Below are 19,088 nucleotides of genomic sequence, written 5' to 3' on the forward strand. Positions count from 1 at the left end.
AAAAGAGGAGTAAATTGTGAGATAAAAGATTTAAGGCCCTAGGAATCTAATAGAGATTATTTAAAGGAAAAAATAATCAATAAAGAGAGAGAGAGAGAGAGTGTGTGTGTGTGTATAAGTGTGTATAGGTCCTATTCTTATTACACTACATCCCCTATTTCTATGGGTAGACATTTCATATAAGGGATGTATTTATCAATTCAGTAAGAATCTTACCAATATTTTTATTTGGGGCCTCATATAGTTTCAATTCAAATGCTCTCATCTAATAGTATGATATTTGAGGGATGTGATCTTCATAGAAAATTGGGCCTCTTCCTTTAACTACCCAAAAAATCTAATAGTATGATATTTGAGGGATGTGATCTTCATAAAAAATTGGGCCTCTTCCTTTAACTACCCGTGCTTTTTGGCACTCAAGCCATCAACCACCTTCTTCAAGTCACCTGGTCATTGGACTCTTGGCCTTGATCACTCAACACTAGGCACCACCTCTTGGTCAGCGAATTCTTTTGGATCTCCTTGCCGGCTGGCCTGGTGTGTGCATCCTAATATATTTGCCTCATAATTTTAGTTATGATCATGCAACCTCCGGTCCACTCAGCTTAAGATCAATTACCCATGGGATGTCATATCTTGTCTCACAATAACTTTCTAACTCCTTAATGATTGATGATTGTTCTCGAGCATCTATCTATGGTGACTCTTAATCACCCAGGAATACCTTCTAGTCATTTGTACTAGATCTATTTGGTTTGTTGGTTTCATGAGTTTATGTGGAGCACAATTTTTTCTTATACATATTTAGTTTCTCAATTCTCTCGAATCTTAGAAAGTCATGCTGCAAGAAGATGGGAATTAAAAATTAAAAATTAAGTCTAAAAATAAAAAAAAACTTTAATTACTCCCTTGAGTTCTATGACTCATGCTCCTATAAATACTTTGATAAAACATTCATTTAATTTTATTGAGCTTCATTGTCTCCCTTTGAATCCACTCTCCCTCTGAAAGCTTCTCTGATCGAAAAACTTGTGGCGACCCAACTTAACTGGGAAAAACTTGTGGCGACCAAACTTAACGTCCCGACTAATGTATTATTTTTTGGCCTATTTGGTATGAGTGTGTGAGGTAGTGGGTTAAAGTGTAAATAAGATAGTCCATTATCGAGTCAGCAGGGATCTTCTTCTGTGGTTCCAAAGTTCTTCTCCTAAGCATCTGACTATGTTGATCCACCAAATGACTGTTAGGGGTCTTGTGAAGCTTCGGGAGACGTCTTTCGTGTTCCTGACCAATTGACCATCTTTTTCATAGAGGAGAGCGCCATAATCCCTAAGTCGGTTAATGTTATTGTTGTTCTAGAGAAAGGAGGGTAATCAGGTGAGCCAACTTCTAATGTTGCACCTCAACTCTATGGTTCAGGCGGCTCAAGGTGATGATCCTTCAACCCCTTCTTATTTAGATGTATTCAATCGATTGAGAGAAATGGGTAGGAATGACGTATGTGTATGATAATTGTTATTGATTATTGAGTGTGGCTCCTCAAATTATCTTTTCTCAAGTTATGGTCCAGGCGACACGGCTTCCTTGAACTTAAATGAGCTCTTAGGTATGCTCTTGAGTAGTCAAGTGTGAGTGAGTAAAGAGGCGAGATGTTCTAATCACAGAGTTAGAGCTGATTGAGTCATTATCAGGGGAGACCTCCCAACAGTATATGGGAAAAATGGTTGAGCTACTACGGATTAGGCGGCGATGGGCTTTCTAGATGATAACATGATTGAACATGTGGATGTCGCCACTTTCATGGGTCTGGCCAGCTATATAAGTTGATTGACTGGTCTAGAGTGTGAATTTGAGCTGCAAAAAGCTTCATAAAGCCTTGTTACATCGTGATCTCATGGATTTGAGGGTTCAATGTCTCATTCTTCAAGACTACATTGATTTGGGTCTTCTAGGTCAGTTTACTTCTGGGGGAGACTTTACATTGAGGAAACTTACCTGTCCTGTTTAACTCCCAATAGAGGCTATGTCAGACCCTTATATAATGTTCTTTCTATTTCCTAATTGATGTGATAACTACTTGTAATAATAATAATATTTTAATAAATAATATTTGCCGTTTTGGCTTCTATGTTTGAGAAGTGATGCCAATTTTACTTTTATGGTTTGTATTACTTAGACTTTTCCTTTTTTTACTCTTTTAAATTTTGGGCACCTTCTACCTTTTTGCCCAATATAAAATTGATGATTTGACTATGAAGGTTTTATTATCTTGTCATTTTATTTTGAATTTTTTCTCACTAACTTTTTGTTTATATGGATTCTTTTGTTTGAGCTTCTTCCAATTTCCATCCTTTTATCTAGCACAAAGGAAAGATCTGCTTAAGTCGTCAAAAAAGGATGATGTGCAGGTGGAGCGGTATCTGATATCTAATGTGTGTTATGTTCATTCACCTACATATCTCAAAAAATAATGAGAGGCCTAACAACTTTTAAGTAGCAGAGCTGGCTTTTTTAAAAAGACCAATTCCAGCTTGAACTTAAGCTTCCTTTATGCGATGAACTCGTCTCAATTTTTAATTTTATTTTGGCTTAGTCCTAGCTCATATGATGCCCAACTCAATCTCTATTATCATGACAGTGGTCCTACACATATATTGGATGAACATCCCTTAGTCGATCGAGTTGTTTAACATTTTGTTGTTATCTTTGCACACCAATGTTGGGAGCTTTATTCAATTTTTGTTGGAAATAAATAGAGTCTGCACATAGGTTTGGAGAGTAAGATGAAAGATTGAAAATCTAAGTTCTTTTTTGCCTTTACAGAAGGTGAATGATCGATTAGGATGAGCCCAAATTTTAAGTCAAAGAAGGGCGGGCCCAAAGCTTCTTATGAACTCTTGCAACTGGCCTATTGTGTGATGAGTGTGCAATTCAATGTGCACAAGAACTTGAAAAAAATCACTGCAAAAAATATTTTGGTTCCATATGCTTTTCGATTCATGACTGAGGGGTAATGGGCATTTGTAGATGTTCCTCGAGAGAAAACAAACATGGTGTTAGCTAAAGAAAACCAAGAACAACTGCTTGGTTTTGCCTCCTTAGGTATGGTTAGTTGTTTGTATTATATATTTCTCTCTACTATTGTTATTCAAAGGGATGTAAAAAATGACTAAATCTTGATTGGAAGATAAGGGGTTGTTGAGGGCCCGATGAGTAACATTGTCTCTTACACAAATTCTTGTACGAAAGCGAAAGAAGAGGAAGCGACTAGTAATGATTGGTCTATGGATGACAGCGTGACTGATGAAGTTGACTCTGACCACCTGTGCAAGGATACTTAATGAATGGTCAATATTTGAAACCCAAATCCACTCAAATTTATGCATTTCTCTTCATTAGTAGTTGACTTGGGAAGCCTTCCTCCAAAGGCTCTTTCTATGAGGGTAGTGACAATCTTCCATGCAAAGAGGATGTCCTGAAAAGGCAACCCACAAGTGAAGTGGACACTTCAGTGGCGTCGGGTCCCTTTCTGCATTTGAGTCAGATTTATGATGTGTGAGAACTACCAGCTAAGGTAATAGATTTGAATTGTGTTAAAGTGCCTCTTTCATCATCTCCTCATCTGATTCTTAAGTTTTTGAATCTGTTGTGCCACAAAATCTCTGGTGCACTCCATGCTTCACTTGCTGTCAAGGATACTCTCTTCCTCTGTTGTTACTCTTCTTGTTTGTGACATGATTTCATGCTCATCACACCTTTCAAGGTGTTGATCCCATATTTATCCTTAGATCGTGCCCATGGAATAAAATGTGCACAAGAAATGAGGAGAATAGTGATAGAAAAAAGACAGAAAAGCTGATGAATTTGACAGAGATTCTTTAGCAGAAAAAAGAAGTCAAAGGAAAGAGAGAGAGAGAGTGAGAGAGAGAGAGAGAGTAACACAAGATATTTGCCTCCTGGTTTTAGATGTGATTGCACTGGCTCAGGTGTGCTCAGGTTAAGATCGGTCGCCACCGAGATTTCAGTTTCTGTTCAAGCTTCCAGGTATACCTTTTTGGCTCCATAATGTTTAATGATCGTTCTTTAACAACTGTCTATGACAACTCTTGGTCACTCGAGAATGTCTTCTAGTCGCCTTTATTGGCTCGAATGTTTAGGCAGCCGAACAATTAAAATTTGAATGAAATTCCACTTGAAAGTTACACTAAACTAATTTCACTGGAAAAAGAATTGATATAAAGTCATATATCATATGGTATTGTATAATATATAGGCAAGAAAGCAAAATAAAATGCACTATATATTTGTTTTATAAGCTATGAATTTGAAGATGAGGGATTAGATTAAAGTAATTATTACCATATCTCTGAATTTAGTTTAGAAAACGTACGGCTTCTATCTTTTCTTTTTTTTGGTGGTTTTGGTCTCCAAATTCAGAATTCGAATTACATAATATAGGAAAATTTACATACATACCACACAATTTCCATGCATTTACATGTCTAACACCCAAAATTTAAGAAACTGTTAATTGCATTTTTTATGTGATTTTAAAATTTTAGTTGTATGCATGTAAATATCAATGTTTAGATGTTACATATGTAAATGCATAAATTGTGCGGCATGTATGTAAATATCTCTATAATATATTATTTTTTAGCAAATTGTCTACGTTATGCTTCAAACGGCATTATGAGACTGATGTCATATGAAAAATGATTATATTGCAGTTCTATATTTGTGAAATTAATGGGGCATACCACACAGTTCTTATGTATGTACATATCTAACACCTAAACGTTAAATTTTTTTTACTTTAATACCATCCAAATCTTTAATATGACATAAAAAGCAAACATTTTAACTTTCAAATGTGTGATACATCTTTCTCTTGCATAGGGAAAGGTGGCATGTAGGTAAAATCCAAAATTTAGGTGTTAGATATGTAAATACATAAGAATTGAGTTGTATCTTTGAAAACAGTTGACCGTCTTCAAACCGAGGATGGATGGGGGGACTTGACTTCTCCTTTGGCTTCCACTCACAGCTCTGTGGGGGCCTCTTCTGGGGGTAACGATCTGACGGTTTGGTTTTAATGACATTATCTTCAGTGTTATAGTGTTTGCTAGTCTTCTCCAACAGTTCGGCCAAACTTTGCAGTTCCACATGTTGAGGTCATATCGTAACCTGTCTCCCCTCGGGCCTTAGGTTAAGGCAACATGTGCATTTCAGCCCTTGTTTAATCAGTCACAAGGCTTGCACACTCTTATTGGGCCTCTAAGCCCTTGCAAACCGTGCCAAAAGAGTCTCATGAATTGAGCGAAGCAAGCGATCCCTCCGACCGGTAGTGAGTTGAACCACCTCAAGGCCGATAACCTTATGGTGGTAAAGAACATGTAACACATAAGAGCAACAGAGATTTACAAAAGGCACATAGACGATTCAAATGATGCATGTTGGTCATTAGGATCAGATCAACCCTTTGATTGAGAGAAATGTTTTAGCACATTCTCCGGTTGCCCATCGAAGAAAGTTTTGCCCTCGAGATGTTTCTCGAGGAGCGTTCATCCCTTGAGACCTTAGTTCCTACATGTCTCGTTGCACAAACCCCTCCATAAATTCCCTGGTGCATTTCATGTTTACAAAATCTCTCTGGTGGCTTTCTTCTTACTGTGTACTTCTCTTCTTGTTCATGACACGACTCCACGCTCAACGCACCTCAGGACGTTGAATCCAGAATTGCCCAAGAGACACCTAAGGAATAAAGCATTGTAAGAGAAAGAAAGGCAAAGAGAGCACAATAATGGACAGTAGAAAAAACGTGTTACCTTTATTCGACAAATAACCCTACTTATACACATAGGGGGTACAAATGTGAGATTACAGTTGTGTACATTTTGTTTGGACAATGAGGGTTATGTTAGTGTTTTTCAAATACGAGATCGATATACCAGTTGGTAGGTATTTCCATATAAGAGACTTCTACGGATCGATCTGGTCTACGGGTAGGCCAACTGGTAAGGCCAATGATATTGTGGTTTTTAGAGGATAAAAAATTGAGGAATGAATAGGTCAGTCAGCCCAAGACTCGCTCGCATGAATCTTATTGTCATGGTTCCGAGTAGGTAATAACCCCGTCGGTCGATCCTTCCGTCGATCACTATTTTATCCTCAGAGAACCGTTAAATCTCTTCAAGATTCATGCTGACACATTTAAGATATACAATTCATTCTATTTCTTTACTTCTTTTTTTTTTTTCAAAATATTTGTTCTGAGGAATCTTTGTAATGTGAGGATAAAGGGGCCTTAATTTCTTCGACTGCAGATGTAGTGTGAAGACCCCTTTGCTACAGATGGTTTGCTTGAAATGATGGATGGTTGTGGCAATGGAGGTCATATGGCTGCAAACTCCAACGATCGCCTGAAAGATTCATGACAATTGCAAACTCCAGCGATGGCCTGAAGGGATTCATGACAGTCCCATGGCCGTCTCCCATGGCAGGATTAGCTCGAAAGAGGATGTGCTAAGAAGCATGGTAAATACTTCTTTTAGTTTTTTCGAAATTCCGTCTGTTTTAAAAATCTCAGACATCAATCTTTGCATTTGATGAGTACGAAAATTTAACATATGAAGCCAGAAGATAAAGATACAAGATGCATTTCTATCCTTAAAAAATTACTGCTGCTGCTTTAATAATAAAAGGGGCACCAACATACATACCAGTCAATTCTTGTGTATTTACAGATCTAGCAGCCAAGCTTTTATCTTTTATATTTGCCACCCAAATATTTCCTATCACAACAATAATACCACTATTTTAAATTCTGAAACGTAAAATACGCCGTTTTATGCTAGACATGTAAGAAATTGAAGTCCAGGGGTGGGTTGGATATGTAATTACATATGAATACTGGTATGCTTGTAAATAAGGCTGAATGAAGGTTTCTTTAAAGCATTATTGCAGCGAGAAGAGTTTTTAAGCTGTGTGCACAAATTTAGTTAGTGCTGTGGAGTCCAGCGCAGGAAAATCCTTCGTAACAGCAAGAACAGATAGCCCCAATTTCACAGCATCCTCATGGCTTGGTGCCTGCAGTGATTTGATAATAAATTAAAATTCATACATGAAAAAATTAACTGTCATTAGACTTGTAAATGATTTAATCTCGAGCCGATAAGGGGAGTAAAAGAGTTGAACTGAGTTTGGGCCACTTCTGGCTTGAGAATAAGTTTAATCAATTAATCGAGTTTAAACTTAAAACTTGAGCTTATTCTAAAAGTTTTGAGTAGCTCACAATCCGACTCATTCATTATGAAATTCAAGTAATTGTTATAATAAAATGATAGAATGAATGAGTAATTAAAAGGGACAATAATAAAATCATTCGATATAAATAAAATATAAATTTAAAATAGTTTAATAATTTATACATCAACTCTTGAATTTTAATATATTAAGTGTATTTACATTAATATTCTTTTAAATGAGCCTGCTCACAAGTTGAGTCAGGGCTAGCACAAGCTTAGCTTCGTATCTTATTGAGCTCAACTTACGAAGCTCACAAGTTGAGTCAGAGCTAGCTCAAGCTTAACTTTGTATCTTATCGAGCTCAGCTAACGAGCCAGTTATCGAGTTGTGCTCGAGTTGGCTCACAAATCAGCTTGGCTCAGTTAAAGCCTTCAGCTCAACCCAAGTGCGGCCTGATCTCTCAATTATTTTTTCTTCCTCTTAATACAACATATATACTTCCACACACGCACGCATAATATATATATATATATATATACATGTTCAATCTTCAAACTAAGGTATCAGGCCATATTAGTAGTTAAAAGATACAAAAAAATAAGACATCAAAGAGAAGTCAGTACCTCAATATTGAGTGGAAGAACAGGGTCATGGAGTGAAAGTCTTAGAAGAAACCATCCACCATAACCTGAAACTCTAACCTGTATATCAAACAGACCGGAACATACAGTAATTTCCCTGATACAATTAAAAATTTAATGTGGCATTTAGCATACATACCATCCAATTCCTACGTATTTATTTATCTAACACCTAAATTATACCTTTTTACATTTATACCACACAAATCTTTCATATCACATAAAAAATACCATTATTTTAACTTTCAAAAGTGAAATACAAATGTTCATGCATAGCAAGGTGGCATAAATTTAAAAATTGAAGTTTAGGCGTGAGATATGTAAATACATAGGAATTAAGTGGTACGTATGAATATCTTATAAATTTAATTTAAAAACAAGTTTTATGATGTGTGGCCTCAGATATTATTTATCTGATAGTTTTTTGTTTTTCCTTTTTTAACAAAATACGGATCTTGTCATGACTCATGAGATAAATTCTTGAGATGTGATGCCAATATTATAATATTAGACCATAACAGACTGCGAAAAAAAGGGGCGAATTGAATCACACAACACCATATCAGTTTATTAACCAAGAGAAAAAATATGCCCAAAGATGTTTAACCGTGTCCTTCAAGGAGCCAAAATATGAAAAAAACTTGGGCTTAATGGACTTTAAAATTGTTATTATTACTTGGAGAAAATGCAATATAAAAGATGAGTGATCACACTCATCTCAAAGTAAATTAACAGTTTTAGAATCTCTTTAATAAATTTTGAACAGAGTATTATAAATGACTTAGAAGATTTAATACAAATGATACCTCTTGAAGAAAGAATTTTTATTAGAAGAGATTTAAATGGACATGTCGGTAGAGTGGTAGAAGATTTCAAAAATATTCACGGTGGCTATCATTTTGGAGTGACGAATGAAGAAGGTAGAGTCATTTTAGATTTTGCTTTAGCATATGATTTTGTTTTACTGATACTTTATTAAAGAAAAGAGATGAGCATCTATTACTTATAAGAATGAATCTAATAAAACACAAATTGATTATTTTCTTATAAGAAGAAGAAATCGTCGAGATTGTAAAGATTGTAAAGATTGTAAGAAAGATTGTAAGATCATTCTAAGTGAGGATTTAAATACCCAACATCGATTATTAATTCTAAATTTTAAAATGAAGAGTTGTTAAAGAATGTTAGGACTCATCATCGTAAAATTAGATGGAGGAACCTAAAAGACACAAATAAAATTATTTTTATGAGTAAAATTCAAGATTTTAAAATTTGGGATGTTCATGAAGATACATATGCTATGTAGGATGAAGTAATAAACACTATTAAACAAGTAGCAAAAGATGTACTTGGAGAATCAAAATAAAATTTTTTTATAAATAAAATTAGTTAGTGGTGAAATAATAATGTGCAAGAAAAGATAAAATATAAGAAATATTGTAAAAGCTTGGAGAATTGGAAAAAAATATCAAACGCCTCGTAAGGAGTCTAAAAGAACAATTTGCGACGCTAAAAATTATGTTTTTAGTGATCTTTATGATAGATTATATACTAAGAAGGATGAAAAATATATGTATAAACTAGCCAAACAAAGAGAAAAGAAAATTAAAGATTTAACACAAGTAAAGTGTATTAAAGATGAAAATAAGAAAGTGTTTTTCATAGAAAAAGATATTCAATATAGGTGGGTGAGTTTTTTTTTTATAAACTTTTTAATTAAGTTTCTGAAAATACGATCGACCTTAGTGATCCTAATATCGTTAATAATAATAAAACGTTTTATTTTCACTGTTGCATTAATAAAAAAGAAGTTGAGGAGGCTTTAAAGAAAACAAATGGTAAAAAGTCTATAAGACTTGAGAATAACCCAATTGAAGTTTAGAAATATTTAGGAGATTTGAGAGTTTCTTAGCTTACTATACTCTTTAATATTATTTAAAAAACTAAAAAGATGTCTGAAGAGTGGAGGAAGGGTATTTTGGTCCCCATTTTTAAGAATAAAGGGAATGCACAAAAGTGTGCAAACTATAGAAAAATTAAGTTGATGAGTCATACTTTAAAATTATGGGAGAGGGTAATTGAATATAGGTTAAGACGTATTACAAAGATTTCTCAAAATCAATTTGGTTTTATGCCGGGCAAGTCTACCGTGGAGGCTATACATTTATTGAGAGGTTTGATGGAGAAGTTCGAAGATAATAAGGAGGATCCACATTTGATTTTTATTGATTTAGAAAAAGCTTACGATAAGGTTCCAAGAGTTGTCCTTTGGAGCGTTCTTGAGAAGAAAGGTGTTGATAGGACTTATATTCAAGTAATTAACGATATGTATACTAGAGTTGTTACTTGTGTTCGAACTGAAGGAGGATTGACCACATATTTTCCTATTTCTGTTGGATTACATCAGGGATTGGCTTTAAGCCCATATCTTTTTGCTTTAGTTATACTGAAAGAAAAATTTTATAAGAGGGCGGTGAGACCTGCAATGCTCTATGGAGTTGAATGTTGACCTTTAAAAGAGAAGCATGATACTAAGTTAAGTGTTGTCGAGATGAGAATGATTAGGTGGATGAATGACTTTACACTTAGAGACAAAATGTGAAATGATTGTATCTGGGATAGGGTTTGTGTAGCTCCAGTGACGGACAAAATTAGAGAGAGTCATCATAGATGGTTTGGTCACATTAAATGTCGACCATCTGATGATCCGATTAGGAGAGTAGTTAAGAAAGGCAGAGGTAGACCTAGGAAGACTAGGGCTTATTGTATAAAAAAATGATCTTAGTTTATTAAGACTAAATGAAAATATGACACTAAATAGGACGCAATGGAGAAAAAAGATTTCTGTAGCCGACCTGACGTAGTGGGATTAAGGCTTTGTTGTTGTTATATTATAAATGACGAGGTTTGTGCTTCTCATTGAGCACAAAGGAATTCTTTTTATAGTAGAAAATAAGTCAAAATGGAAGGAGATGTACTAAACGATATTAAAGTAATGAACACAGATTAGGCTTTTCTAATAAATACAAATTGGGGTTTTCAAATGTAACAACCTAATCACCTACTAAGATATTGTCCATTTTGGCGTAATGGCCTCATGGGTTTGTTTCATTGGTGTAACTTCTCAAAAGGTCACCCATCCTAAGAATGCTCCCACACATGTACTCTAATTTTTGGAATCTTATGAAATAACCATTACACTAAATGATGCCTCGATGTTTAAGAATTCAGCTTCATTTTACTTGACAAGTTTCACAATCTTTCCCACTAGAAAACTGATGCCCTCCTCAGTGTTGTTAGCCTAGAATCATCCACCAAGAAGATAAGATTCTAGAAATAACCCCTATAGATTCAAGAGGTGATTCACACAAAGTAACACTTTTGTCCCATCTTTAAGAGGTGGCTCCCATGGTATAGAACTTAGTTCTATTCTGTTCTTAATTCTCATCTTTAGAATGGTGTAATACTCTGTTACATTTGTAATAGTATGAACTCTCATTCATCGAGATATTGTCCGCTTCGACCATATGGCCTTATAGTTATCCCATTGGTGTAACTTACTAGGGGTCACCCATCTAGAAGCGTTCCCACATGAGCACTTTTAACTTTGGAGTTTCTAATGAATATTTCAACTGTTACACCAAAAAACATATCAATGTTTAAGAGTTCAACTTCATTTTACTTGATGAGTTCAACTTCATGTTACATAATGAGTTTCACATTAATGTCTCAACAATTCTCGTGTATAGTACTTGATATAGAAGTCCCTGAAGCTCCTCTCTTAGTATTTACTCCTTGATCGATCTTCTTGCTTGACTTCTTCCTCTAAACTCCTTGAGTGCCTCCTTGTTTACCAGAAACTCCAAAATCTCATTCCCTTCTGTCATCAAATAGAGTGACTAAAAAAGAGAGTAGGATGGCTTAAGGTAGAGACGGTTGTATTTAAAATTAGTTAAGTTTATATGATCGTATGAGTGTTAAGGAGAGAGGATGGGATGTTTATTGGATTCTGGAACAATTGCATTGCTTGAATAAAAACAAATGGTCCTAAATCCCTATTATTCATACAAGTCTAAATTCCAGGATAAGAAAGATAAATGAAAAGGGTTCTCACTCATACATAAAAGGCCACAATAAACGACAAGCTCTCATTCAGATAGTGTCATGACCCGACTCAGAGGCTTGGAATTTTTAAGGCGGGAATGGATGATCAGATAGTAAAATTAAAATTCAATTATTTATGCTAAATCAAAGATAAAGAAAAAGCCACTAAAATTTTAAAAATTAAATTAAATAAAAAAAAATTACATTTCTATTTTCTAACCTCATATTTTACCCTCCTCCCAAGATGATGCGCAAGGTAGCTGCTTGGAGTAGTTTATGGATATGGGTTCTTGGATTTATTATTAAATTACTCTTGCATTCAATTTGCAAAAGCATTATTTCTCTTCATTGATGGTTAGCATTAATCTCAATTTTAGCTCCATAATTAAACATTTAAGTGTGCTTAATATTCGAGCCAATCAACCAAACCCAAACATAGAAAGTGGATGACTATATTTTAAGAAAAAAAAAAGCCCAAGGCTAATATATTAAAGAGAAAATATACAGATAAGTTGTATGAGTGGGCCCAAAAATAGGCACCCAACCCACACGGTATAACACATACAAAAAATTCAAAATTGGAACATATAAAAATAAAAAAAGCCCAAAAGCACCAGGGCGCTGAAAAAGTAAGGGTCATACCAATTTAGTTATGTCTTTGCCTCTAGTTCTTGGAAGGGATCCAACTAAAAAATTAATAAGGTGCATACCGTTACCCAAAGTAACCAAAGTATCATCCATAAGACTCCCGAGCTCGAGTAGATCTCCATTCTTCTTCTTCCTCCTGAAAGTGTAAACCTGTCATTCTTCATCGACAGGATCAGTCTGATGAGGTGGTAGAGTTGTAGCAGAAGGATTATTAGCCCTAATACCCACAATAGGTTCTAGTATATGTGAAACATGAGTTGCCTCTACACCGGATACTTCCTGAAGATGGAGAGTTGTGAGGTTTCCTGATTATAATTCTGAACACTCTCCTTTGTAGGTAATATTCCTTCAGTATTGTCTTCTACGAAGTTTGAAAGTGTCAGCATCACATCAATCACAGTAACAGTAACAACAGTATCAGGGGGGTCTACAAAGTCAACAAACACCTCTTGTCTGGTAGTATCCTCCTCAGGTGGAACAAAATATTCAGAGCAATGGGGTTAGACCCGTCCTTATCCACTTGAATCTTAGATTTCAAATTAGAATGGAGCTTGTGGCATTTATAGGTACAATATGGAGGTCTGTGTTCCATGATGATTTGTTGTCAATATCCATTATGAGTTGTGTCCAGCCAGACTTCAGTAACACCAGGTAAAATAATATTCTTTTCCACAAGTATTCTGACCACAGAAGGTCGTGACTATATTTTTTTTTAGAAAAAGCCCAATTTTTTAGAAAAAGCCCAGTGACTATATTTTTTTTTAGAAAAAGCCCAAGGGCAAATATATTAATACGAAAAAGATACAGAAATGTTGCATGAGAGGGCCTAAAAAGCCTAACTCATACAAAAAACACACATAAACTCAAATAAAGCAAAGATAGTTAAAGGAAAAGATATATATAATTGAGTAATGGCGTCTTCTTCTTCCTTCCCGCTAGGCTCTGCTAGGGTTTCACCTGGGTTTCATCTGATGGCTAACCCTAGCAACAGTTACGGCTTCGCTCGTCTTCGTGCTCGATTTCTTTCGTCTTCTTATGCATTTTTTTATGAATTCTTATGCATTTTTTTTCCTATAAAAAATACATACATAAACACATAGTCATGTATGTATGTATGTATGCATTTTTTTATGAATTCTTATGTATTTTTTTTCTTTTAAGTATCTTTGCTTTATTTGAGTTTGTGTGTGTTTTTTTGTATGAGTTAGGCTTTTTAGGTCCTCTTATGCAACATTTTTGTATCTTTTCCGTATTCATATATTTGCCCTTGGGCTTTTTCTAAAAAAAATATATATAGTCATAACCTTCTGTGGCCAAAATACTTGTATATATAATTGAACATAGATGGTTTGGTCATGACTATATATATATATATAATAGTGTGTTTGTATGTGTGCTTCTAATGAGAATTAAAAGGTTATCAAATCCTATTGAGAAAGCGAGGGCTACAAAAATACTTTGCAATGTATGACTTCCATAAAAATTCGCCAATAGTGTTGAAGAGTATTTATTTTCGTTTATTCACCTAAACATTATTGAATAAAGCTCCCTGATGTTATCATTTTACACTCCTATACATATAAACTACGAGTCTTTCTTAGCATATAGTTGAAAGGCTCCACAAAATATTATACCTTGATGTTAAAATTATATAAAGATTCTATCAAGACTCACATAGATTTGTTGGCATGATAGTGGCTTGGAATTTCCAAGGTGGAAACAGACGACCGAACAATGAAATTAAAATTCAATTATGCGAAATCCAAAATAAAGAAAGAGCTGCCAATGAATTAAAATTTAAACTAAATAAATAAGAAATTTATATTTTTGTTTGCTAACCTCACCTTCTAGCACATTTCTACTCTATTATTCATCTTTAAACAAATTGTTCTCTCCCTCCTCCCTAAATGGCAGGCAGAGGAGCTGCATGGAGCCCAACCCCACCATAGATGTTGCATGACTATTACAATACATACATACATACATGCATACATAAACATACACACACACGCATACACACATATATATATATATATATATATATATATATATATATATATATATATATAATGGGAATTAAAATATTATCAAATCCCACCGAGATAGTGAATGGAAAAAATAAGATTTTGCAATGTACGGATTCTATAAGAATTCAAATATAGTGTGATAGAGTTCTCATTTTCATGTCTTCACCTAAATGCTATTGAATAAAGCTCGTTGATGTTATCATTTTACACTCCTAAACATATCAACTACATTTGACTTTCTTAGCATACAGTTGAAAGGCTCCCCACAATATTATATCATTATGTTAAAATTATGCAGGGATTCTATCAAGACTCACACATGAATTTGTTGAAATGCTAGAAGATTATAAATCTTCACAAAACTTATACATTACATGATGTTGGAGTTAACCCAAATGACAATGAAGATATAATTTTTATTACTAAAATCAAATAAGGGCTATAACCAAAGACACTCAAAACTAGAAAATAATAAAAGACGTGACAAACTCAACTAGGTCTTAGGACGAGGGTGGTGGTGTCACGTTTTAAGGAGAAAAAGTACACAGTGAAGTGGGGGAATGGTCGGAAGGCAGCAAGGGATGGCTGTGGTTGGTTGTCGAATGTCAGGAAGGTGGGCGGTAGTAAGGTATGGTGAGGTGGCTGCAACAGGGAGGTGGTAGCAAGGCCCAGGGCTAATCCTCAAAGAAGATTGAATCCTATTATAAAAGAAGTTGATAAGAAAGAAATTTTAAAGTGATTAGATGGTAGAATTATCTACAATATTTCAGATAGTGCATGGGTTAGTCCAATTCACTGCGATCCTAAAAAAGGAGGTTTGACTGTGACTTTGAATGAACATAATGAGTTAGCAAGTTTACCTCGAAGATCGTGAATCACTTTAAAATTGATTTGAATTTTGGCTCGGATCAACATCAGATCGAATAAAGCAAGCCGAGCTACGAGCCAATATTTTGGATCAAATTTTTTTCGAGCTGATTTTGAGTCGACCCCAACTCGGCTCGAAATCAGATCATTAACAGGTCTATGGGTAGATTTACGACAATAAAAAGAGGATTTGTGGGGCAGCGCCCGCTTCGCCGGAGGGTTGGACAACAATACAACGAGGGAAGGGCTTGTGGGGCTGTGGCAGTGATGTAGGATGGCAAGAAAAGGGTATAACAACAAAGGGAATGAGTGCGGGGATAAGGAAGCAAAGTTGTGGGCCCGGGACAACGAAAGAAGCAAAGTAGGTGGATAGGAGCAATAGCAATAATGTGGAGGACAGGGGGAGGATGGAGATGGCGGCAGGATAGAGAACCAAGATAAATATCCTCATATGAGCAAACTACAGCCAGAGCACCACTTGTCCCTTGGGAGATGGTCACCATCTCAAACGAGTTACAGTAGGAGCACCTCCTCACCTTCAGATATAGCCCAGGAACAGGAAAACCTAGATACTAACGACTGTCCTAATAGAAAATCATCCAAAAACTAAAAACTTAAACATAAGAATCAAATATATAAGTCCCAGCTAAATTGGATTGTGCTCATTGTTGAGAGGATGCGTCGAATCCACATAAAGAAGATCAGTCGGCTCTCAAAATTCCGATATGAACCGGTCTAGGCCACCCAAGTTTCACTATGCCAGTCTAGAAGCAAAAGCTATTGTAAGTCTATAGTGGGGTCGTGAGATTGTAGCGACACTATAGCATAATCGCGGAAAGTGTCTCATGCAGAGAAGCTCTCACGTAAGTTTCTCGGGATTGAGGGAGCTTCATCCTCATTTGTCGAAACATCTATCTCCTCATAGTGGCCAAGTAGCGAAAATAGTGAAAATAATGTAAGCTCCTGGTAAGTTAATCATGTAGCAATTCTCATTCCAAATCACAACCAGATCGACTAAGTATACGTCCTTTTCTAGCAAAAAATGAGGTGACACAGTAGATAATTGAGTAATCTCACAAATCAAGTCTTGAACTACGACATCTGTAAACTACTTCTCCCACTTCTGGTGATCATTTGGATATCAGATAAATAAGTATGTGGGGACAAATCAACTCTGGGACAAAATCTATGACAAGCTGAGTCACACCACTAGCAAACACTAAGTTGAGATATTTTTTTATCTTTTAGAATCCGGATCTCATTGAAGAATATTCTTGTCCCCAAGAATCTCAAGTAGATTTCCAATGTTGTGGCTTATCCATCATGTCTGGCCATCCATTGGGGGGAACACTTCTGAATAAATTTTAACAACATACTGCTCCCATATAGTCTTTCAGAAGTGGCACAATAGTCCCATCGCACACATACTGGACCTCCCTCAACAAGAGCAACTTAAGAAGTAGCCTATAGGTCTGAAAAGGCTAAATTTCTCTTATATGTGGTTGTCTTGTGTCTAATGTCGGCTCCTCAAACTCATGGCCATTTTGGAGATTCAATGTTAATCTAATTGATGCTCTTCTCTGCCTAAGCGTCCATTATCTCAAACTCACTACATTCTAGAACATCTACTGTCAACTTAGTCGGAGTCTCTCTCGTGGTTTCAACTGGAACTATTAGTGTCTCTTCCTTGTCGGATGAAAGTTGAGAACCCCTGCTCCTCCCTGATCAGTGAAAGAGATCATTCTCCTGATTGTGCAATCTTATTCAATATGCCCAAATCTATGGCACTTAAAACACATCCTGACTAGAATGAATTTACTAATGTAGATTGTTTCCACCTGTTCTCTACTCTGAACTAGTGTCTTCTCAGGTGTTGTCAGCTTGGATGTTCTACTTGGTGTACTCTTACTGCTTACATGTAAGATGTGGTCACCCAGTGATATGGTCTCTCCATTCTTTGAAGTTGGGGTCTGTATATTCAATTTGTAGTGAGCTATTAGAAAATGACACCTCGTCTCCTATTTAATTTTGGACCAAGTAGTGATCTCATCTTTTCCCCCATGTTGACATAAGTGCTTCAAATTTTGCCACTAAAATAATGCACTCTTCTTTAACTTGCTGGCAGCTAGTTTCACCATTTCTTCTTGTGAGACGCACTAATATGCAAAGAAAAATTGCACATCTTAAGCCACTCGATGAACTTGTCCGGGTCTAAGTGACCGTCAAAATGTGGCAAATCCACCGTTACCTCAAAATCCTAGCTTCTCAAATATTTCAAGTCAATTATTTGGGGTAAACACTCTTCATCTCTGAAAATCTTTAACAAACACTTCACTTTTGTATCCTCTAATAGACATTTCATCTTTGTATCCTCCAACAGACACTTCATCTCTATAATTGAATGGAGTACAGGAGACACCACTGGATGGTCTCCTTTCCTCAATTTTATCAAGCCATTGTAGTACTCGACAGAGTTGTCGTTGTATCTCTTCCACGATAAACTCCTGATTGAATTCCAACAATTGCCTCTTCATGGGCGTGGTTAAATTTTTGGGCATAGGAAGGTGGAAGGTGTGTAGGGTGGAGCAAAAAGGAAAATTTTGCTGTTAGGGGGGGGGGTGCTAGAAACCCTAGGAAGGGACTAGGGTTAGGCTAGCTTTAAAACCAATTGATGTCAGAATTAACCCAAAAAATAATGAAAATACAAAATTTATTATTGAAATCAAATATGGATTACAACCAAAGGTACATGAAACTAAGAAATAACAAAAGACGTGACACAAACTCAGCTACGGCTTATGTCAAGGGTGATGATGTTGCAGTTTAAGAAGAAAAAACATGCATGAAAGTGGGGGAATGGTCGGAAGGCGGTAAGAGACGATTGTGGCTAGCTTCGGATGGCAGCAAGGTGGGCGGTAATTGAATATGGTGAGGTGGCTGCAACAGGGAGGTGATGGCAAGGACGTAGACTCAAGATAGCGAGGAGAGAAATTGTGGGGTTGCCGCAGTGTCGTCGAAGGGCTGGACAACAAGGGAAGGGCTTTTGGAGCTATGGTTGTGATATTAGATGGCAAGATAAGGGTAGAACAACAAAGGGAAGGAGTGGTGGGGCTGAGGCAACAGTGGTTGGGAGCTGGGACAACAAAAGTAGCGAAACAGGTGGCTGGGAGCAACATCAACAGCGAGAAGAAGAGACGGGAAAGATGGAGTTGGAGGAGGAATGGGGTAAAAAGGATAAATATCCCTGTATAAGTGAGCTACAACTGCAAAACCACTCGTCCTTTGGGAGGCGATCACTATCTCAGACGAGTTATAGCCGGAGTACCTAATCGCCTTCAGATACAGTCCTATAACGGGAAAACCTAGACGCCAACCGCTTTCCTGACACAAAATAATCCAAAAAATTTAAAACCTAAATACAATAAACAAATATATAAGTCCTAGGTAATTAGGATTGGGCCCACTATTGAAAGGAGTCAAATTCATACAAGGATGGTCGACAACCCTTAGAATCTCAGTATGAACCGGTCTAGGCAAGTTTTACCGCGCCCGG

The 19,088-nt window shown here is 36.1% G+C and overlaps 1 protein-coding gene across 10 annotated transcripts in view; it reads right to left on the bottom strand.

Annotated features, from left to right (window-relative positions):
* Nucleotides 1–6,634: 6,634 nt before the first annotated feature.
* The window catches only part of LOC110023960 (phosphoglucomutase), a 115,522-nt gene continuing 103,068 nt past the window's right edge, over nucleotides 6,635–19,088 (bottom strand). For 3 of the 10 annotated variants that reach the window (XM_020723623.1, XM_020723624.1, XM_020723622.1), the window contains 2 exons: nucleotides 7,872–7,949; nucleotides 6,635–7,089 (listed from right to left, as the gene is read on the bottom strand). In XM_020723623.1, the coding sequence (XP_020579282.1) occupies nucleotides 6,979–7,089; nucleotides 7,872–7,949 (189 nt within the window). In that variant the 3' untranslated portion in view covers nucleotides 6,635–6,978. Of the gene's footprint in view, nucleotides 7,090–7,871; nucleotides 7,987–19,088 lie in introns of those variants that run through there. The other 7 variants (XM_020723626.1, XM_020723632.1, XM_020723628.1 and 4 more) reach the window with 5 other exon arrangements.

This window comes from Phalaenopsis equestris, unplaced genomic scaffold (assembly GCF_001263595.1).
Source record: "Phalaenopsis equestris unplaced genomic scaffold, ASM126359v1 Scaffold000237, whole genome shotgun sequence".
NCBI classification, from domain to species: domain Eukaryota; kingdom Viridiplantae; phylum Streptophyta; class Magnoliopsida; order Asparagales; family Orchidaceae; genus Phalaenopsis; species Phalaenopsis equestris.